This window comes from Schistocerca serialis, chromosome 2, assembly GCF_023864345.2.
Source record: "Schistocerca serialis cubense isolate TAMUIC-IGC-003099 chromosome 2, iqSchSeri2.2, whole genome shotgun sequence".
NCBI lineage: Eukaryota > Metazoa > Arthropoda > Insecta > Orthoptera > Acrididae > Schistocerca > Schistocerca serialis.
This window is the reverse complement of record NC_064639.1, coordinates 579,524,484-579,547,531: the sequence shown is the minus strand read 5'-3', so window position 1 is coordinate 579,547,531 and position 23,048 is coordinate 579,524,484. Positions and strand designations below refer to the sequence as shown.

Below are 23,048 nucleotides of genomic sequence, written 5' to 3'. Positions count from 1 at the left end.
AGTTTCCACGTGCACAATTCAGAAAAGTTGGTGTTGATGGTGGGATCCAGAGGGCATGGGCTCACCAAAGTCATGTACACTGTATTCTTCACAACTGCTTGGTCAAGCAGTCTCTTTGCCATTCATATGGGCACAAAGTTGCCAATCCCAAGTTCTAGTCTCAATCTTCAATAGTCACTGTGTCTACACCTTCCCTGCTCCCACACCAGCCTCACACAGGCCTCCTGTTCCCCCAGATAATCTGCATAATCCTTTCTTTTTCTCTGCTTCTCCCTCTCCTTCTGCCATGCTCCAGAAAAGCTCTCCCGATGCAGCACTTAGCAGCCTACCTACCACATCATGCATGTTCCCATATGTGGCAGTAAAACACATTCCTCCACCTGCAAAAATGATCTTTGGAACAACTCTGAGTGCAATTCAAAATTTATGTCGATTATTTCCCTACAGGATGTTTGGTAATGCCTCCTTAACAATCTCTGATTATGTACACATAATACTGTTTGAATTATATTTATAAGTATTCCATGTGTATATCCAGCTAGTAAGTGTTTCCTTAAGAGTTTATTTCACAAATTGTGTTTTGTTACAGGTACAAATGCCTCTCACAGCATACTATAAAGTCCAAGTTTTTGTCACTCAACTTGGGTGAATATGGCTAGACGCCAGCTGATACCAGAGAATTTCTGAATACAAAAAGAGATGGCCAAGTCTAAAATCTCCTAGAAATCAACAGCAGGTGCTTGCCGATCGAGCTTCACTTGTGATCTGTGTCGTTTTTCGAACAGTCTCTCACGCACGGCTTTTTCTTTCCTGAAATTATAAAATTGATACTACAATTAAAAAAAAACTACAGGCTAGTGGGGAAAACACATTACTGAAAATTAGTAGTACTGCCTTACTTAAAAAATATTTTCTTTTCAGACACACATAGGAAGTCCCTCATAAGAGTCAACAGGTGCATTTTCATTTTTGCAATGTGTAGCTGGAGTCAGTCACATATTTTATGTGATGACTGATTTTGATTGAAAGCATTTTTCCTGTCACATACAAAATTATTTTTAAAGCAGAATTTTACGTGTTCATTTGGTGAAGCAGCCCAATATTAGTTTATTTCAATATTCATTTTGTCAATATGTATTAATAGAGACACTAAAAATTTTAAAAACAACCAATACTCCACCAACGGCTGAGCAACACCCCTGGCCTGTGCGGATTGCTACCATCACGCAGCAGCACTGCTCAGTCACTGCTGGAGTACTGATTATTCTTTGTGTTTTAGTGTCCTGTTAATAAATATCAATAAAACAAATATCACACTAGGCTAATTTGGGACTGTCTATTGAATAGGAATGTAAAATTCCCCTTTAAAAATAATTTAGTTTGTAATGGGAAACAAACCAATGCTTTCCGCCAACACTTTTTGTTGGGTGAAAGAAGTGATGAGCAATATTTATTTGGGCCGACTCCAGCTACCTATTAGTTGTCGATAATCACCCACATGCATGAGGTCAAAAAAGGGAAAGCAAAAAGTTTTAAATCAATATTGCCAAAAAATTACCTTCGCCTGTGTTTCTCCAAAGTTTCTTCAGAAATTTCTTCCTTTGGTTCAATTAATTCTCTAATCATGGATCGCAATCTTTCCATAGCATCAGCCAAATTTAACTGTTGTGACCGAGTCTTGTCTGACCGAATTACTAAGTAGCCTTCCTTGTTGATTTTTGTTCTATGCTGAAACAAAAAAATATTTAATGATGTTATGATTTTAAATACATGCACAACATTTCCCACACTCTTCTGCATCTGCCTCCTTAAAATACGATTTTCAGCAACTGATACTTTACTATCACTCTCAGTTTGGACATGCAGACTGTGATTTTAAATCCTTCCATAATGAAATGCGGTGAAAAATCTGACTGCTCATGTTAACACTGTGTTATTTACTTCCTTATTTTGTGTCACGCAAAATTCTGTAGCATATCATAAAGGGCAGCACTTTATCAATAAAAATGAATATACTCAACAGAAATTGTAGAAACATGGACAAATGGAGAAACTTTTCTTTTATAGTCCATATGTTATTGACTACAACCATGAGTCCACCGCTGTACTGCACCTTTCGGTACCCAGTTAGCTATCCTTGGGTGCCTAAATAGGAGATGGACTACCCTGGGAATTATTCATCAGAATGCGAGCTCTTGCACAAAATATATTAGATAAATCTAGGGGACACTGAGCAGTAACAATAGCGGTGCGACGACTATTCGTGCAGCATACAACATAAGGAATACTGAAGTATATGATTAAACAGCCATCAAAGTTCAAATTTACCTGAAAATATTAGGTTAGTGCATAAGCATTTGGCATGCTGAAATGCATGTTGCTAAGAGTATATTTCTGAAGTATCATTTTTTAATTTTAAGTTCCAGTATTTTCTTATGGTTATGTATTAAGTGTTAAAAATGGAACGACAGGTGGAAAACAGTCTTAACATTGGTGACATAAGTTTTACATTGTGTTTAACACAAGGGTATTGACAGTAGAGGCAGTTCAAAATATTTGTGCTGTGTGTGTGAGTGAGAAGACCACCACTGGAAACACTCCATCATAAAATTATTTTCTGCATTTCAGAACAACTGCAGGCTTAAATGAGAATGGAGAATATGGAATACCTGTACAAAGCCATTATGGCAAGGGTGAACTTCATAGCAGCATATGTCAAGCATTAACAAAAAGAAAGGCAATGGTTTGGACTATAATTCTTATAAAGGAATATCTCTGCTACTTATGTACAAGGAAGTTTTTGTTGGAGTGCTACTTAACCAATTACAACGTCATCTGCACTCCATTAATATTCCACCTCCTATTCCTCCAAGTTGAATCAGTGTCTGTTTCATGACTTGGATAATGGATGATTATCACGAAGTGCCCCATAAACATTCACAATAAATCCCAACTGACTGTCGCACCATGAGACACCACAACTTTTCACACTGAAATTTTAAACTGTATGTCTGTTCTTGACACAGATGCGCAACTTCATTTTGAAATCTGGTAGTAAACCTGTCATACCCTGAAACTTTCCGGCAGATGAAAACTGTGTGCCAGGCCCGAGACTCAAACTTGGGACCTTTGCCTTTCACATGAAAGTGCTTTATCGACTGAGTTATGAAAAGACGACTCACGACCCATCCTCACAGCTTTACTTCTGCCAGTACCTCACCTTGTATCTTCCAAACATCACAGAAATACTGCTGCAAAACTTGCAAGACTAGCTCTCCTGAAAGAAATGATATTGTAGAGACATGGCTTAGCACTGATACAAAACTTTCTGGCTGATTAAGACTGTGTGCTGGATTGAGATTCGTACTCAATTGCCTCTCCTGGGCAAGTGCTCTACCAACTGAGCTACCCAAGCGTGACTCATGATCCATCCTCACAATCTTGCAAGTTTTGTTGGAGAACTTGTGAAGATTAGAAGGTAGAAGACGAGGTATTGGTGGAAGTAAAGCTGCGAGGACAGGTAATCAGTTGTGTTTCAGTAGCTCAGTCAGTGGAGCACTTGCCCTTGAAAGGCAAAGGTCCCGAGGTTGATTCTTGATCTGGCACACAGTTTTACTGTGCCAGGAAGTTTCATATCAGAGCATACTCAACTGCACAGCACAGATTTCATCCTATTGTACCCTGTTTAAATATTAACTGATTAACAGGTTGACATGCTAGTACAGTTCTTTACCACTCCCACATAGCACCGTGGCTCACAAAACAGTACTATAAATGTGGGATCTCTAACAAAGCTTCTCTATGAATATTTCTCGGCAGTCAGAAGTATGCTTTTTCTTATTCTATCAACAACTTGATATTATCTGACATTCTATTGCATATGTTCCATCAATAGTTGTCTGGGTGAAAGAATAAATAATAATAAAATAAAGATATAAATAACAACACCTAGAAATATCATGTTTAAAGAAGGGTACAAAACCATTATAGACATTCATCTGAAAGACCACGCGCAGAAATAGACTGTGGTACTGCTAAAACAAAGTTCTCATTGCAGAAAATTCATGAAAAAAGTATTCAACAACAGCATGACCTATATATTTGCTTTACTGATTTTGAAAAGGCTTTTGATAGCGTGCTATATGATGAAATTTGGAAAGTATCACTTAAGATTGGTAGTCGTTCAACATTTGTATCAGGGTCATTCCATTTCAAATCAACCAATTGTACTACACGATTTGAACCATGACCTCTCAGATTTGGATGAATTTTTTTTTCAGGTAATGTTCCCACTAACACTAGTTTAAATTTGAGATTTCAAATTTTTCTGATCTTTGGTTTTTGAGTTTCAAGGGTTTAAAAATGAAAAAAACCTCTGTTTTTGATCAATCGATGATTGTTTTAAAATGCTGTAGCTCAAAAACTATACTACCTAGAGAGCTCAAACTTGCACCATTATTTTCCTCTAAAAATTCCCTTCAATTTGATATGTAACATGACTATGCTACCTAAATCTGATAATTTTAAACTATTCCAAAAAATCATTTTTCGAAATTTCCAAAACACGTACCCTGGGATTTCTTTATAAAAATTATATGTGTTGTCCAGTCTGACTGACTACATGCATACAAAATTTCAAGATGGGATCTCAATGGGTTCTTGTATAAAATAATATTTTACTACCGCAATACACACTAGTGAGGTGAAAAGCAGACTATTTGTAGGCTATGAATACTAAGGTAGGTCTATGTAATTCTAACAAACTTAAATGATTATGTTAGCCTTTTTATGCAACATTACCCTCTTATTGTTTGTTAATTCATTAAATGATATAGTGTTGTTTTAATTTAATATTCATGATTCTTTTAACTATGCATCATAAGGAAGTGAACACATTTTAATTGGTAATATACATGCTACAAGTTAAAATTTTGAATAAAGCCACTCACCTTCATCCTTAGTTGTATATGGCAGATATTACCTTTTTCTTGGTTTTCCAGTGTTATTTGTAATCATTTACAACAAGTTCCTTATATCAGAAATTGGCATATAAGTAATTTCACATGGGGAAAAAGATTAACTTGTTGATATCTGCATGGATAGAACTGTATTCCTAATACCAATTGGTATTAACAAAGTTAACACATATGGTATTTATACAACTTAGTGTTTAGTGAGGGTAGGTGTAGCATAATTTAAACGTGGTTCTTTTATGATCTTTTAAGATATTTTTCCAAAGCAAGAGAAGACAACTTCATTTCTTTAGCACTTAAAGTGTAGGTTCTTCCCGTAGCTGTTGTTGGACTCGCTGTTTGTAAAAGAGTATTTCCTGGTACATCTAATACATCTCTTGGCTGTGGATAGTAAAAAGACTGCGCTGGACCCTTTGGGTGTAAAAAAATTATTCAGTGCATGTCATTGTATTTTTCTTCAATGCATCCTAGCCACCAAGAGTCGTCATATGCTACTGTCACAAAACCAGCAGTAATATTAATCACATGTGATGGTGTTATTTGGTTCAGTGTTGTCACATATTCAAGAGACTCATCCAGACTAAAATGATAAGGCTTGACAGTAATTTGACTCTCTGTGCAGGGTTTATATGAGTGAAACTTCTATGTTCCCACAATCGCTATTGAATCACTAAACCGAGGAAGTAGGTATCCTTTGGTCAGTTCATAGTCCACTGTTGTGCAACATTCAAAGTCAATGTTTTTTATGTCTTCCATGGCAAATACATAAAGTGATTTGGGTGTTAAGATTTGTTGGTTATATGGCCTTTGTAAGCTGGCTTTAGTAGCTAGCCGCTTAACAGTTCCGCCAAGGCCATCGCATGCACTCTTGCCATGGGATGTTGCCTCAACTTCAAAATCAGTTTTATGCAAACACAAATTAAGGAAGTTTTTGTTATTTTTATATTGTGCAGCACTGCCATCAGAAAAGTAAGTAATCTTTTTAAGTGCAAAAGGCAAGTTTTGCTTTACGATTTCTAGCAGTTTTTTCTGGAATACATAGAAAGCGACTGCATTATGTTTCAGGCAATCTGATATGAAGACATACTGCAGATGTTTTAGTTTTCCCTCCTATTTATAATATATGATGAAAGGATGCAGTGTAGCTTCCCCATTACATCACGGTGGCCGTTAGTAAGGTAGTGGCCAAAACTAGAGCCTTGACCCTATATGAAAATCTCACGTTTTTTTATAATAAAAAGTGAATGTCGTGCAAAATCGTAAGATTCTTAGGTTATTATTTTTTATATATTTTATTCTCGCATTAAAATATCATTTAATGAATTAATAAACAGTAAGAGGGTAATGTTGCATAAAAAGGCTAACATAATAATTTAAGTTTGTTAGAATTACATAGGCCTACCTCAGTATTAATAACGTAGAATAGTCTGCTTTTCACCTCACTAGTATGTATTGCGGTAATAAAATATTATTTTATACAAGAACCCATTGAGATCCCATCTGGAAGTTTTGCATGCATGTAGTCAGTTAGACTGGACAACACATACAATTTTTATAAAAAAATCCGAGGGTACGTATTTTGGAAATTTCAAAAAATGTTTTTTTGGAATAGTTTAAAATTTTTAGTTTTAGGTAGCATAGTCATGTTACATATCAAATTGAAGGGAATTTATAGAGGAAAACAATGGTGCAAGTTTGAGCTCTCTAGGTTGTATAGTTTTTGAGCTACAGCATTTTAAAACAATCATCGACTGATCAAAAACGGAGGTTTTTTTTTTATTTTTAAACCATTGAAACTCAAAAGCCAAAGGTCGGAAAAATCTGAAATTTCAAATTTAAACTAGTGTTAGTGGGTACATTACCTAAAAAAAAAAAAATCATCCAAATCTGAGATATCAATGTTCAGACTCTTAGTTAATTTGAGATGGAATGACCCATAATGATATGAGACTTTCATGAAAAGATGTGTTATGTTCTTTTCCTGAGACCTTTATGCCCTCTATTTTGCTGTTGGTATTTGAGAGGTGCAAGAATAATAATGAGGCAATTTTTTGGAAATAATTAGATTTTATTTTTATTTATTTATTTGTACATACACACATGAATGCTGTCCCTTACAAAATAGCTCCCTCAGGCAGATACACAGTGACAGAGGTTATGTTTCCACTTTTTTGTAGTTCTGGAAGGCTTCTGCAGAACTGGCTTTCAAATTAGCCAGGTATGCTCTACCAGATGGTATCCAAAATACCAGAGTGACACTGTTTCAAGCAGTTTTTGAGCTGGGGGAAAAGGTCACATGTACTGTGATATGGGGATTACGTGGGGGGAAGGGCTGCAGTATCACAGGAATGCTATTTATTGCCAAGAATTTTTTGTTGAGGACTGCCATATGACAAGGCATCCAAGGGTGTGCAATGTTGGGTGCAGACAATTCATCCTGTTCCTACTTCCTGGTAAAAAGTCTGATTGATGGTTTGTCCCAGAGGTGCAAATTGTTTGCAGATGAGCTCCCAACTGACAAAAAATAAATAAAATTAAAAAAATTAACACTCATTTGATTTGGATTTACTTACAGTTGTTTTTTCTGTATGGGGAATATTCACATTGTGTTATTCCCAACATGGGAATTCTATCTCAGGATAGCATTAAAAATCTAAGACACTTCACTTGTGATAAAATGACTGAAGAACTCCAAATCCCTCTGTAGTAGTTCCAGAAGCTCAAGACACACAGTCTTTCAATTATTTTTCTGCTAATTTGTTGCAACTATCTTTATACACACTTTTTGTGTGCCCAAAACTTGTACTAGAAGTTGATGGAATCCTAAACACATTCCAGTTTAAGTTACTGCTGATCATTATCACTGTCAACTGATGATCTGACCTCAGAAGACGCTTCACACTTTCCACACTGTCATCCATCCTTGAGGTTGAAGGTCTTCCCACATGTAATTCATCTCCCTCTTCATCTCAGCCTGCGAAAAAGGATTCATGCTATCTGAACACTTGGTCTTTGAATACAGAACATTCTCCAAAAGCCCTTTATGACTTTTCCTCAGTCACAGTATCTATTACAACACACTTTCCATAAAATCTGATGTAACAGCATTGCTCAGACTTTTGCCAGTTCGGACTTCTGACGTTCTCAACACTTGTGTAGCAACTGCAGCAAGTTTAATCTGGTACTGCACTAAGGACATAATCCAACCTAACAGCCCCGTGAATGAAAAGGCATCAGAGTTGTTGGTCCTTGTACAGTGTTGCCAGTCTCATTACTTTTTTAACATACCTCATAAATGATGTAAAACATGCTGATGGTGTTTACTTAACCTGGCAGGAAAACTTAAATTTGTACAGGGGTCAATGTTGTACGAAACCCAACTTTAAGAAATAAATTTACTGTTGTGTTGTTATGATGTGATCATAGATGCATATACTGGAAGGGGACGCCAGATTCCTCAAATTATGCAGTAGGGTTAGACACAAAATCAAAATGTTACAAACTGAAATAATGATATTGCTTCTGAATATCAGGACACTATTGCCATCAAAAAACTCAAATCCATGGACACATCTAAGTACCTGAGTAGCCGTGTGACATCAGAAACAAGTTTGATGATTAAGTCGATAGCCACAGTGGAGCTGCAGTCATTGTAATGCAAACAACACAGGAGAAGATAGTATTACAAACAAATAATGAGAATTCTAATGAGCAGAAATAACTGATATTATATTTAATAAAAGCACACTAATGACTAAAATGTGTGATTTATATTTCACTTAATTACTCCATTTAAAATATGATGACACCTTTAATTAATCAGGTTATACACCACAACTGACTCTACTGTACAAGAATGATATTCCTGCAAATGAAGTGTCAATGAAAATTAAATACTTCAGTTTCATTTACCTCTTTAAACAGTCTGGTTTTAATGTCATCATTAATCCAGTCAGCAGTCTCAATATGAAATCTGAGATCTACTTTGGTATTCACCATGTTCACATTCTGTCCCCCAGGTCCAGAGCTTCGGCTGTAAGTTATATCCAATTTCTCTGATTGAAAGGGAAAAAAAATATATAAGGATAAGTTTACTTTCAGGGGTAAAAACTGAAGAAAAGTATAGCATTATGAAAATATAAAATCAAATACAGGGTCTGGCAGAATAGCAGGACATAAAAAGGACATAATGTCAAAACAAACTGACACATTTATTGGAACACACTGAAAACAAAGAAAAGTGTATGTCTTTACATATTATGTATGCCCTGTACTTTATTTTGAATGTATCAATATGATGCCATCATGTTCTGTGCCTTCCTCTATGCAGCAAACGAATACTTCCATCACCTGATTCAGCATGTTCAATGGGATCTCCTCAACCGCTGTAAGTATCCTTTTCTTGGCTTCTGCTACTGTGTGAGAATGTGTAGCATACACTTGACTCTTCAAGTATACCCACAAGAAATCAGAGGCAGTCAAATTAATCTGGTACTGCACTAAGGACACAATCCAACGTAACAGCCCTGTGAATGAAGAGGTATCAGAGTTGTTAGTTCTTGTACAGTGTTGCCAGCCTCATCACTTGGTGATTGCGCTCAATGTCTTCAAATCTAGACACCAACCAACCAGGAAAGTGATGCTGCAAGACATTCACGCACTATTAGGTTGCATGAGCTGTTGTCCCTCCTGTTGGAGCTGTATATCAATGTTCAATCTCAAAAGGAGAACAACATTAAACATTTGGATACAGCAATTACTATTAACTGTTACTGCATGAACATGGAGATCTTCAAAAAATATGGATCAATGATGCCAAACAAAACCACACAACACTACACAGTCACAGTGATGGGGTTTCTCATGCAGCTGATGAGCATTACGTTGTTTACCTGGTGCCCAGTAACCATAATTCTATGTACTTACAACAACATCTAGATGAAAACTGGCCTCATCCAACATCAGTATGTAGTCTCTCATATTCAGTTTAGCTGATAAAATTTCTCGGAAGTGCAAGTTGCAGGTTCGTTGGGCAACTTTATCTTAAACATTTGGTTTCCGTATGAATTGCAACTTGTGTGTGTGGAAGTGCAGGTCATTAAGGAACAATCTGACATTGTTAGAGCCAAGGCATGTCTGGCAGCAGAAAAATGAGGTCTTCAGACATGCCTCCTCCACTTGCTCCGAGTCTGTTGTGTCCTTCATTGCCTCTTTGCACAAGACACAGTTGTCCTCCACTGTGGCACCCACCAAACAATCAGCTGATGATCTGAGATTTAATCACATCATTTCAACTTAAAACAGCGACAAAAGAGTCACTGATATGGAGACTTATTATTTTTTGAATATTCCTTGATGGTCAATGCTCTAAGCTGTGAACTCCATAAGGCCATAATCGCACATGCCCGTTCTTCCTCAACATTGTGCATTCATACTTATTATGCACACGCACAACAGCGATGCTGTACAGCACAACAGAAATGCTGTACTATGTGACTCGGTTGATACTATTCATTCTGTCGAATCCCATATAATGTGCCAATGAGAATTGATCATGTTTCTACAAATTTTTCTACAAGGAGCACTGAACGAAGGAATGATACAGACAGCCTCCAAAATTAGGAAATAACTCCGTCTCTCTCTCTCTCTCTGTGTGTTGGGGGGGGGGGGGGGGGGGGTCATCATCATCATCATCACTCTCTGAAATGGTGAACATTGCTATGATGCTGTTAACACTGTGAATTATTAAAACCACTGGCTTTTATAATCTTCATATATGAGAGGCATTTGAAAAGTTTGTGCAAAAATAAAAACTACTTACGTGTTTGGGGTAAACCTTTTTTATATTTCGACATAGTCTGCTTTTAGACTTATACATTTCATGTGACACTGTTCTAATTTGTTGATCCCGTCCTAATAATAGGAATTGTCCAAGTCTGCAAAATGGCTATTAGTTGCTGCAATCACCTCCTCGTTTGAATAAAATCTTTGTCCCGCCAGCCATTTCTTCAGGTTGGAGAACAAATAGTAGTCCGAGGGAGTCAAGTCTGGAGAATAAGGGGGATGTGAAACGAGTTGGAATCCTATTTTCATTAATTTTGCGACCACAACTGCTGAGCTGTGTGCTGGTGCATTGTTGTGATGGAAAAGGGCTTTTTTTGCAGTCCAATTGCCAGCGTTTTTCTTGCAGCTCTATTTTCAAACAGTCCCATAACGATGAATAATATTCACCTGTAATAATTTTACTCTTTTCCAGGTGGTCAATGAGGATTATCCATTGCGAATGCCACAAGACAGTTGCCATAACCTACTTCACAGCCTCTTACTGAATTTTAGTGAACCTCCAAATCATTCTAGTACTTTACTGATGCAGGAAAATGACCGTTTCTCAAATTTTTTTCCTCTCATTTAATTACAATAAACACATTAGTTATGACTGGATCTGTTCTTTTCTTATATTATTGACACTAGTTTTTGAAGACATATGGTGGATTTGCTGCCCAAAATCTCTTGTTTATTTAGATGTGGTTACTGCCTAAAAGACCATCCAAATGGCTAGGAGTGTTTGTAGTTGATGTAGGATCCATTGGTGTTTTGCAAACAATTAGGGGAAATAAAGTGTTAGAGAACAAGTGTGTGGCAGATACCCAAGTGGTTCTCTGCTAAAAAGTGGTTTGTCTCAACAGCCATCACCCCATAGCAAACCTCGAGCTTGACCTTTTCTTGTAGAGGCTTACCTGACTGTTGCAATCCAAGCAATTATGCCTAGATCCCCTTTCCCTGCAACAGACAACATTCCACAACCACAATGGCCATTGAATCATATTTACAGCTTAGTAAGAAAAGAACTGGCAGGGCTCAACAGCACAAGATAAGGAACTCCAGGTTCAAATCCACTTGTTCTATGATGAAAGCTGAGGCAAGACCCCGGGGCACATGTGTCTTATCATGTCCACAGATACAGCAAGCATTACTTCACTCACTGCAAATGGCAATGTATGGAAATTGTATTTGTGTGTAGAAACCAAAGCATAAGACATGCACAGAGGTGACACTCACTTCAAAATTTTGTATGATTGAGACAACAATGCTTTAAAATGTGGCAAGAATGTACTTACTGTTACAAATGCGATGCTGCCAAAAATAGTTATGAAACTGAATGAAATTGAAGGTAGACTGAAGTAAACATTTATGATGTAAATAGAGTGCCAGTGATTGTTTTTCTTGCATTAGGCCCACATACATTCTGCCACTATACACAAGTTAAAGAAATATTAAGAAACCAATCCAGTCTGTAGCTTCTATTACTACTATTACACATGCTCAAGTGCCAGTCTTCAAGCTTGTCTTCACTGGTGTCATTTGGCTTCCATAGCAACTGACTAGAAGTGAACATCAGCACAATACAGCAGATTTTTAGCAAACATGTTCCCTATGATCATGCGCTTCCGTATATGATTTTAATTGTTTCTCATGCCAGATAATCTTTTATGCTATAGCCCTATTTCTCTTTTGGAGCCACTCTTTCATTGGCATATATTTTTTGGTTTTTCCCTTGATCTGCCTTTTACGACATTTGCTGACTGTGGTGGAAGATTTCCTTAACCTGTTTCTACAACCTGGAAGATTTCATCTGCCCATGGGACTCAACATGGATATATTTTGCCGTGAGCTGGTACTGCTCTTTCTGATAAATGTGCTCTTAGTTCCAACAGTTCAAACTACAGCAACAGACTCAGATTATTTTGCCATTTCAAATTATCTTCAATATATTGTGTTATTCAAAAATGGCAAAAGATTATTCACATTGTTTGCAATCTTTATAACCATACCAAAGTCTTCAAATGTGCTGTGTATGACACAGAATGATACAATCTACTACAACTTTCCTCCGTCTGCTTCTCCAAAGTGAAAGAGAATAGGGGTTTGAACTACAATCTACACCACATCCAATTCCCAATAATATAAAAATGTATCAACAGAATCTATGGTCGTTCAGACACAACAGACGCATCGTTCGGACTGTTGATTAGCAAAATTATAACATAAACCAAGAATTCAAGGGGGTCTGATACACAGCAGCAGATTGGTGGGAGGGGGGGGGGGGGGGGGAAGGGGCAAGAGGAAAGGAGGGGGAGGGGGTCGAGGCATCGTGAGAATCATGCACGTTCGCTTAAAATTATCGGGGGGGGGGGGGGGGAGGGGGGGGGAGGCAAGAGTCCATACTGCCAATTTTTTATATAAATAGGCTGGTCAGTTTGAGATACGTCATCCCAATAACGCTAAATATTTTTGACGATATAAAATATTATGATATGCCAGAGACAGAGAATTCTAGAAAGGTATGACAGTTCTGCAATGAATAAAAACTGTGCACTTCAGACTTCGAGGCGGGGGGGGGGGGGGGGGGGGGAGGAAACACCTTCTCCTGGACGCCACTGCCATAGTGAAAACTATTATAGCTTCATACAATAAACTTATGATGTATGCATAACTTTTACATCTCGAAGTATTTATTTCATCATTATTAATGGAACTTTCTGTAGCAGGAAAAAAAAGGGGAAATCATTACCTATTGGTATGTATCCGGAGAAGACATTATCCTCTGGTATCTGTTAACGGGAAAAACCACATAAGACGAACAATACGTAAACCAATAACTTGCGCACCATTAAATAACTACAAAAAAAAACATGTTAGCAGGAAAAACCTTTTTTGGAGTGGTTACTGTTAACCGGCTCGTGGGGTATAGAGTATCGAGGGCAATTTTACTCCGGTAAGTACTCAATTCTGCAATACTTCCAAACAGTAAACCGTTCGCCAGTACGCGTGTGGCATTTCTGCCACAAAACGTGGACAACATTCTTTACAGTAAACTTAGCCAACAACTTCACATGTCAACACAACAACAACAACACACTCTACACCAACTCCGATTTGTATACACTGCGACTGCCTATGTCGCAGAGTCATGTCAAGGATGTTAAAGACACAGCTGCCTTGCCGCCTCTAGATAATACCACAGTCTATATTAGACTGTGATAATACATTTATAGGTGATACATTTCTATAGTAATTTGTTGCTTACAAATGACTTTTTTATTTAAATACAACAATTTTCTTATTATTTTCTGCTGTGGCATATAAATTTCAATTTCACAGCAGGTTTAAATAATGAAAACTAACGCTCACACAAAATATTGTATGTTGAGTGTTTCATACATTGGTAGCACTGCTGGTAACAGCGTACTCTCGATATCAGGTATCGCATGCGAGTGCAGTGTCGGTTTTGAATGTGTTGTTATGGAAACATGAGAGTTTAGTGTCCATGTGCTAGCTTCTTTCTCGCTTTGTTTTAAACGATATTATCAACATGAAGATAGAAGAGGTGAAAAGTACCGCAAAAACTCAGCGCATATCCGCACACAGTCATATTAAAGGCCTCGGGTTAAATGAAAATGGTGAAGCAATTCCAATGGCTGCTGGTTTAGTTGGCCAAGAAATGGCACGGGAAGCTGCTGGTATTGTCGTAGATATGATTAGGTCGAAGAAAATGGCCGGGCGAGCTTGCCTTTTAGCTGGGCCGCCAGGAACTGGAAAAACTGCAATAGCGCTTGCTATAGCACAAGAGTTGGGAAGTAAGGTGCCATTCTGCCCAATGGTAGGATCTGAAGTGTTTAGTTCGGAAATTAAGAAAACGGAAGTGTTAATGGAGAATTTCAGGAGAGCGATTGGATTACGGATAAAGGAAACGAAAGAAGTATATGAAGGTGAAGTGACAGAGCTTACACCTGTTGAAACTGAAAACCCATTGGGTGGTTACGGGAAAACTATTAGCCATGTCATAATCGGGCTTAAGACTGCCAAAGGAACAAAACAGCTTAAACTGGACCCTTCGATATACGAATCATTGCAGAAAGGCAAAGTTGAAACAGGCGATGTAATATATATTGAAGCTAATAGCGGTGCTGTCAAGAGGCAGGGCCGTAGTGACACTTACGCAACCGAATTTGATCTAGAAGCTGAGGAATATGTTCCATTGCCAAAAGGTGACGTTCACAAAAAGAAAGAGGTAATCCAGGACGTTACTCTTCATGACTTGGATGTAGCAAACGCCAAGCCACAAGGTGGACAAGATATTTTGTCCATGATGGGGCAGCTAATGAAGCCCAAAAAAACAGAAATTACTGATAAACTGAGAAAAGAAATCAACAAAGTCGTCAACAAATATATAGATCAAGGTGTAGCTGAACTTGTGCCAGGTGTGTTGTTTATTGACGAAGTTCATATGCTTGATATAGAAACTTTTACATATTTGCATAGAGCTCTTGAAAGTGCAATAGCCCCTATAGTTATATTTGCTACAAATCGTGGTCGGTGTGTGATTAGAGGTACAGAGGACATTATATCACCACATGGTATTCCATTGGATCTGCTTGATAGATTGTTAATTATAAGGACACTTCCATACTCAAGAGATGATATGGTACAAATATTGAAGTTAAGGGCGTCAACTGAAGGACTCCAGATTGAAGAGGAGGCGTTGTCTCTTCTTGGCGATGTGGGTACTCGCACTACATTGAGATATGCTGTTCAGCTCCTCACTCCAGCAGCTCTGACTGCAAAAGTCAATGGTCGCTCAACTTTAACAAAGGATGATGTTCAGGAAGTGGCTGAGTTATTTCTGGATGCAAAGTCTTCGGCAAGAATTCTTAGCCAAAATAAAGAAAAGTACATGCAGTAGATTTTAGAAATGCCATACACTGCACAGCTGTAAGTAGAAAGAGAAAGAATACACAAAAAGATCTGTTGTCAGAACAGTACTGTAGCTATAATGCTGTGCTGTTGTGTATGTGAAATTTGATCTTTTGTGAATGAATAAAAAAGAAGAAAGTGACTGAAATCTCTTGCAGCTTCAATCACATTGGTTTGAAGTGGACTGTGTTCTGTCTGCAGTTGAATATACCTAATGTAAATGTTCTGCTGCAATGCCACATTTCCAATAAATGGTTGGATGAGGGTGGACAAATGGAAATTTTCACATAGTACACTGCTAATCAGATATTTGTGTAATTGCTGTAATGTGTGTTCATTTTTATGTTGCTTGTGTATTTAAACTAGATGTGGTAAAATGTTAGTTTCAGTTAGAAACACTTTACTGAGGAAATACCAAGCTCACAGTTTGCTGTTGTATCTGTATGTCACTAACATCATCTGCAGTAGCTTGGCTGTACTGTAAGTACTTGTCGGAAGAGAAGCAGCAAATGTGTGGATGATTTAACTGTTTGTTTAATTAAGCATAGTAGTTGATGTAACATATTAATTTCAGGACTATGTTTGTATTATGACATTAGCACACCAGAAATGTCCATTACTTGGATTGTCCCCTTTCTTTAAAATTTTGTAGTATATTGTTAAACACAGATGTAGGCCTATATTGTTTGAAATATGTTCCCCCCCCCCCCCCCCCCCCCCTTTACTTTGCAAATATGTAAAAGATACATTATTATCTCTGTCTGCAAGTTGTGTACCAAGAAGTCTAATGAATATTTTGAAAAATAAAAAAAATGTTTTTATTCTTTTCAAGTTGTTGTTGTTGTTGCTGCTGCTGCATCTGGAGGGTGGTCAACATTTCAAGATATTCACTAACGGGCATTAGGCCTGCTATTCATACTACTTCTGCTTGATTTTTATGTTACCATTATAGTTTCACAAACAAAACAAATGTATATTTCAAGACTGCACAAATAAATTGAACTATTAGCTGTTTGTATTGCTGTCTAATATTGCTAAATTAACTTTACCAGTGGGAAACAGTTATACTATGTATTTTCCTTCTTTGCTGATTAACTGAAAATAAACGGATGCAAAATAAAAATACAAATGGAGACCAAAAAAAAAAAATTATTTGCTTATTTCTGGAAACATGTAATTGACTAAGAAATATACGCTTTGATAGCGGGCAGAAAAAGATGGCATGATAATTTAAGGTCTTTCATTAATGCAGAAGTGTGATGAAGTAAAATGTGGTAGGCATATTCCACACTTTATTGATTGTAACACCAACATTAATTAAATTTGTTTGGCTATCAATCAACACAATGTGGTTTCAGAATAGAAATTTGGGTGAAAAGAACATATTTTGATACAGCCAATGTTGTATTTATGACTTAAGGGTGGTAGTACATTATTGTTATTCTTGCATGTCCCTTGCCTGTAATAAATGTGCTTTTAATTGATGTTTTTGTTGGTATTCTGTTTGTTTCTAAGACCATTTAGTACTAACTAAATCCAGCGAGTTTCGATCAATACAACTATTGTTTCATGGCAGATTTGAATTAACTCCCAAATTGGGATCTGTTCTTGTGTTTCATACACAGTAACTAGAATTGTTAAAACAGCAGCTTGAACATTCAGCAAGTTCAACTTGCATTTTTTCTTTGGAGGGTGGTAAGCTTACCAGGAACTACTATTACTCATTTTGGTACCAAAATATAGTGGTCAGTATTGACATTTCAGTTGTTTCCATGTTACAGTATTTCTTGGAGATGAAGTGGATACAGTATTTTTTCTGAAGCCCTTTTCTTTCCCACGGTACTTAGCTAGAATCCCAGATAGTAGAGAAAATGTGTGCATATAGGTATTTCCTCTTTTAATATTTGTTGACATTTGTGTTTCAAATGTTCATTTTATTATTTTTGCATGTTTTGTTTGCTTTGGGTCTTTCCAGTTAGAGACTGGTTGTACAGTTTCTCACATGTGGAAGTATATCAACAAGTCATCAGCTTGATATTGTCTGTATTTTATGAAGTCGACCATGGCTTTGATCAAACAGTTACGTTATCACTGCCGTTAAATTCTGTAGAAGTATATTATCAGGAGGGTTGAAGTTGAAGCACATTATTCGTGCCTTAGCTTTACTGCACAACTATAGCAATTTCTTTGGATAGCTGTATGGTAACAATGAGAAATATCATCAAAGAGTAAATTTTAGTGTGTGCCTGAAATGCAGTGCCTCACAGGACTCTGCGATAGAATCTTAATGATATAAGTATGCAAATAAAACCACCTTGATTCGTTACAGTTCATAACCGTAAACATTATTCTGATGCTGTATTTAGCTCTTCTATAGGAATTAATAAATATTTTTTAAATTTTGCTGTATTTGTAATCTTGTGAATATATTACCTCCAATTCATTGATGGAATATAACAGAACTTGCCATAAATAACTAAGGATGTGTTAGTTATTAGGGCTACACTCTTTGAAATGTGTAACCTGTCAACAGATTTAGGAAAATAACACATTTACTTAGTGAATATATGGCTGGTTATTTGCATGAGTACTTTGTATGTATGTTTACATTAAACTTTATATTTATTTGAACCACTAAACTGAAACAAACAATATCATTAAGAAATTCCTATATGTAGTAGGAGGAACTGTTCAGTAAAGATGATTTGAATGATTTTCATTGTCTGGGAATGTCTTCAAATCACTGGGTTAGTAGTCACACATTTTTATGGTCATATAATGAGATCTCTTTTGTGTGACAGTCAAGTTTTATGTTGTTATATTCAGAAGTTCTACTACTTACTAACAACTGACACAAAAGAATGAAGAAACTGCTTGGCTGTAATTAGAATGCAGTGTACAACATGTCTAATTTTCAGTAGATACCTTTCATTAATGATTATGGAATTTCCCCAGAATATTATTTTTTGTGGCAGTAACAGAAATAAATGTCCCTCATAAATAAAGTTTATGGTGTCTATATTAGTAATTTCACACGGAGCAAAATTTGGTGAAGCATCTCTACCATGTGTTTTCTAATACAGTATTCAGTCTACATATTGCCTTTTTACCATGTTGTAATGTTAATGACAAAATGGCTCTGTGCATTATAAACCAAGTGCATTTTCTCCAAATTTTTTACATTCTTGCCTCCACCCCTTTTGCATTCTTGCTGTTTTGTGGAATTCCATGCTGACTTATTGTGTGCTTTGGAATTCAGTCATTATTATAAGAGGGCAATTATTCCGGAATTATTTAAATTTCAAGATGATACTGTACCACTGTTCTGTCCTTATCAACAGTTATATGAGTTCTGTATGTTTTCCTTGCCACTTTTTAATCATCTGGCACTAATTCATTCTTGTTTCTCTTCCAATCAGTGAATCGAGCTGTAATATCTTAAGAAATACTCACTACTTCCATTTCTTCTTCCTGTCAACCGAGTAACTTGAAACTTCCCAATGTGGCCTCTTTGCACCAGTCTTCCAACATCATTCAATACTTCCTCTGCCCTTCATATTACAGCTGTGTTTTGAATTTTTTTTCCCCTCGGAATTTTTGTTCTCATATTTCTCTTTCATTGTTCTCCAGTTTCCATATTCTTAGTCCTCTTTCCAGACTTATTTCTATGTCATTATGACATGCCATATCTGCATATGCAAGCTGTATCTGAAATCCGTAATTGTACATGACTCACAACTTTTCTTTTTACACAGAAAAGTTTCCTTTCACAATTCCCATCTTTAACTGTAGCTTGATCAGAAATTCAAACTTTTTTTTTCCATCTTCTTTCCCTCTATTTCACATTCTGCTAATCTTCCCTCGTAATTTCTTTCTATTGTATTCTGATGGTGTTAACTTTTTATTTCATTCTGTCTCATTTATGTAATATTATGAGATATGTGACCTCATTTTATCAATTTGAACATCACTATTAGAATGACTAACAATCACAGATAATATATTGTCTCCAAGAGTACTATTTTATATCTAACAACTCTTTGCAGCAGGATATTAGTATGTAATCCAAATAATTTGAATACCTGTCTTATCCATGGTACCGTACATGAACTTCCCGATCACTGATCTTGTGAAAACCAATGTGGTCTTCATACCAGGTCCTAGATTGCTTGGCTCTGAAAAGCCTTTGAAATCATGTAGCTTACTCATCTGAATTTTAAACTGATTTAGTGTTGCTGCTATGACACTCGGATGGACAAAATGCAAATTTTATGTAAATTTTAAACATGTTATCAGCCAATGAGGAGAGGTGACAAATGTTTCAGAATTCTCACCACACAGATGAGAGACCACTACGAGAAGACCGACCAAAGCTGCACACTGTATATCACTACTCAGTAAAGACCTGATGGACCAGAATACTATATGTGAGTTCCAGTTTTCTCCAAACCTGTGAAGTGGAACAGCATGAGCTTAAAATAATTTGTAAATAAGCACTAGTTGTGCATAAACACATTGTCAGTGACTATGGAGCCCCAACATACAATTTTGCAAGACACGGTGCATCTTTTATTGCGTCCCTGTTGTAGTGGCAATTGTCAGTTTGAAATGGTTTTGATGTAGCTCTCTTTACTTTTTTCCCTCTCTCTACAGAAAAGCTTTCCTTGCTATAGTCCATCTACATTTTCTACTGTCTCTACTTCTTCCATTGTCATTTATTTTTCTTCTCAAAAATCAAAACACTTCTGTTACTATCAGCGAGCATTTCCTCAGCACCGACTGATTTAATATATCTACATTCCATTGCTGTTGTTCTACTTTTGTTAACTTTCATTTTACTACCTCTTTTTCAAGACGCTAAACATGCTGCTCAACTGCTGGTCCAAGTCATTTGAAGTCTCTAACAGAACTACAGTCTCACTCCCTTTCCAGCTTGCTTAAGAAACAGATGGAATAACACTGGGGATAGGTTACAACCCTGTCTAACTCCTTTCTCAACTACTGCCTCCCTGCCATGTCCTTTGTAACTAGTCTGGTTTCTGTACACGCTGTAAAAAACCTTTCATAATTCCAACCAACACTGTCAAAGCTGAAAAATCAGCCAACCAGTTGGAAAAAAAGAAGAGAAGGCCCACTCTTTCTGAAGAAGAAATTTTTACATATATCGAAAGCTAGGTCAAGGGCTAATAAAGCTTTGTTTGCAACTGGTTGGCTGATTTTTCAACTTCTTCAGATTTCCACAGTTGCTGTTTTGCAGCAATTTTAAGACTTTGAAATACTGTCAAAAACATTATATATATATATATATATATATATATATATATATATATATATGGAACACAATTGTTCTTTCCCCGGGTCAGATTCTGCCTGTCTTTCTATTGTTGTGACAATAATTCTCATTAGTATTTTCCAACGCTGACTTATTAATCTGTGGTGCACTAATATTCACACCTATCAACATGTGCCTGCTTTGCGGCTGAGATTATTACTTTATATGGGGACATTTTGCCTGTCTCATGTATATCTTGCACACCAGATGGAATAGTTTTGTCATGATACATTGCAACCAAAGATGTCTACGAGATGCAACAAGAACAGTACTTAACTACAATGTCCATATTTTTGTGGTCTCAGAGTGGATCAATTTCGGCTAGGTCCTCTGCCTTGCATTCTGGCAAGGATATTGAAGGAATTATTATGTAGAAAGAGAAAGACTGTTCTTGCATTCTGACAAGGATATTGAAGGTATTATTATGTAGAAGGAGGAAGACTGTTATTTCTAAATGTTGGTTTTAATTCCAATAATAGGTACAGAGGGTCCTTACTGTACTTAAAGTATCTCCTCACCTTTAGGAACTGTTTTTTCCAAGCATCTCCTGCCACCAGCCATGCCTTTGCACTACAGTGAAATTTTGTAATTTCAGCTGCATCTTCCACTTTTGGGAACAAGGTGATGTAACTTGGTGTTAGATTAGATATATAGCGAGTGTCCTCAAGGCCTGTAACATCTATTGCATGTAAATATTCTGCAATAATTTTTAGGGAGCGTTCTCAGGAACCACAAATTCTATTGTCTCTAAATTTCAGCACTCTTCTTTAAGGGGTGTGTCGTATGTTGTAATGAAGGAACCATGTCTTAATATGGGTGATTTTGATATGCTTGTTAAGTCATTTCATGTCTTCTGGGATTCCTTTGAGACTGCTTCAGTCTTCCAGTGTTACATGTTTTTGTTCATAAGACATTTTTTTACATTTTCAAACGGAGTGTGGGAAGAATGATTGTTTGAAAGCAGTAATTATTGTAATCTTATCCTCACAATCGAGTGATACGTAGGGGGTTGCAGTGTATCCTAGAGTAATCATTTAAAGCTGGTTCTTGAAACTTTGTTTCTGTCTGTTTTCAAGTTTCTGCCATTTCAATTCCTTTAGTATCTCTGACACTCTCCAACAGATGAAACAAACTTGTGAACATTTATGCTGTCCTCCTTTGTATACATCAATATCCCTGTTAAATCCTATCTGGTACGGGTCCCACATACAATAGCAATATTGTAGGATAGGTCACACAAGTGATTTGTAGGCAATTTCTTTTGTAAACTGATTGCATTTCCCCAGTATTCTACCAATAAACGAGGTCTACCACCTGCTTTACCCATGACTGAACCTATGTGAACATTCCATTTCACACCCCTACAGAGCGTTACACATCTGTATGAGTTGGCTGATTCCAACAGTAATTCATCGATTTTTTTTTTTTTTTTTTTTTCTCTGAAGTGCAAAATTTTACATTTCGGTACATTTAGAGTTAGCTGCCAATTTCTGCACCATGTTGAACTCTAATCAAAATCAGACTGAATACTTCATTATAGATAACTGCATCATCTGCAAAGACCCTATTTTACTATCAATATTGTCTTCAAGGTCATTAATATACAACATAAATAGCAAGGGTCCCAACGCGCTTCCCTGGGACGCACCTGAAGTTACTTCTCCATCTGATGATAACTCTCCGTATAAGATAACATGCTGTGTCTTCCCTACCCAAAATTTCTCCATCCAGCCACAAATTTCACTTGATATCCCATATGATTGTACTTTTCACAATAAGTGTAGGTGTGGTACTGAGTCAAATGCTTTTCAGAAACGGGCAAGAAACACTGCATCTACCTAGTTGTCTTGATCCCAAGCTTTCAGTATGTCATGTAAGAAAAGTGCAAGTTGGGTATCACATGATTAATGTTTTCATGGCGTGGAGGAGGGCATTCTGTTTGAGATACCTCCTAAGATTCTGCAACAAATCAGTGACAAGGATATTGG

At 36.8% G+C, this 23,048-nt stretch overlaps 2 protein-coding genes across 2 annotated transcripts; one reads left to right on the top strand and one right to left on the bottom strand.

Moving 5' to 3' along the window:
• Positions 1-542: 542 nt before the first annotated feature.
• Positions 543-13,940, bottom strand: LOC126457589 (peptidyl-tRNA hydrolase ICT1, mitochondrial). The gene is made up of 5 exons (XM_050094024.1): positions 13,684-13,940; positions 13,546-13,585; positions 8,886-9,028; positions 1,559-1,728; positions 543-810 (listed from the first exon to the last, which is right to left on the bottom strand). Exons 1-5 carry the CDS (start codon positions 13,834-13,836, stop codon positions 720-722), a joined length of 597 nt encoding a protein of 198 aa, XP_049949981.1. The 5' UTR covers positions 13,837-13,940; the 3' UTR covers positions 543-719.
• Positions 13,941-14,223: 283 nt separating this feature from the next.
• Positions 14,224-17,213, top strand: LOC126457587 (ruvB-like helicase 1). The gene has a single exon (XM_050094018.1). The coding sequence runs from the start codon at positions 14,347-14,349 to the stop codon at positions 15,715-15,717; it is 1,371 nt and encodes a 456-aa protein (XP_049949975.1). The 5' UTR covers positions 14,224-14,346; the 3' UTR covers positions 15,718-17,213.
• Positions 17,214-23,048: the final 5,835 nt, after the last annotated feature.

What these genes read in the sequence shown, in the direction of transcription:
- LOC126457587 (XM_050094018.1), top strand. Translation starts at nt 14,347, where the DNA reads ATGAAGATAGAAGAGGTGAAAAGTACCGCAAAAACTCAGCGCATATCC.
- LOC126457589 (XM_050094024.1), bottom strand. Translation starts at nt 13,836, where the DNA reads ATGTTGTCCACGTTTTGTGGCAGAAATGCCACACGCGTACTGGCGAAC. An exon ending in CAGTAACCACTCCAAAAAAG is followed by an intron (nt 13,586 to 13,683) that starts GTTTTTCCTGCT and finishes TCCCGTTAACAG; the next exon opens with ATACCAGAGGATAATGTCTT. An exon ending in TTGGAGAAACACAGGCGAAG is followed by an intron (nt 811 to 1,558) that starts GTAATTTTTTGG and finishes TTATAATTTCAG; the next exon opens with GAAAGAAAAAGCCGTGCGTG.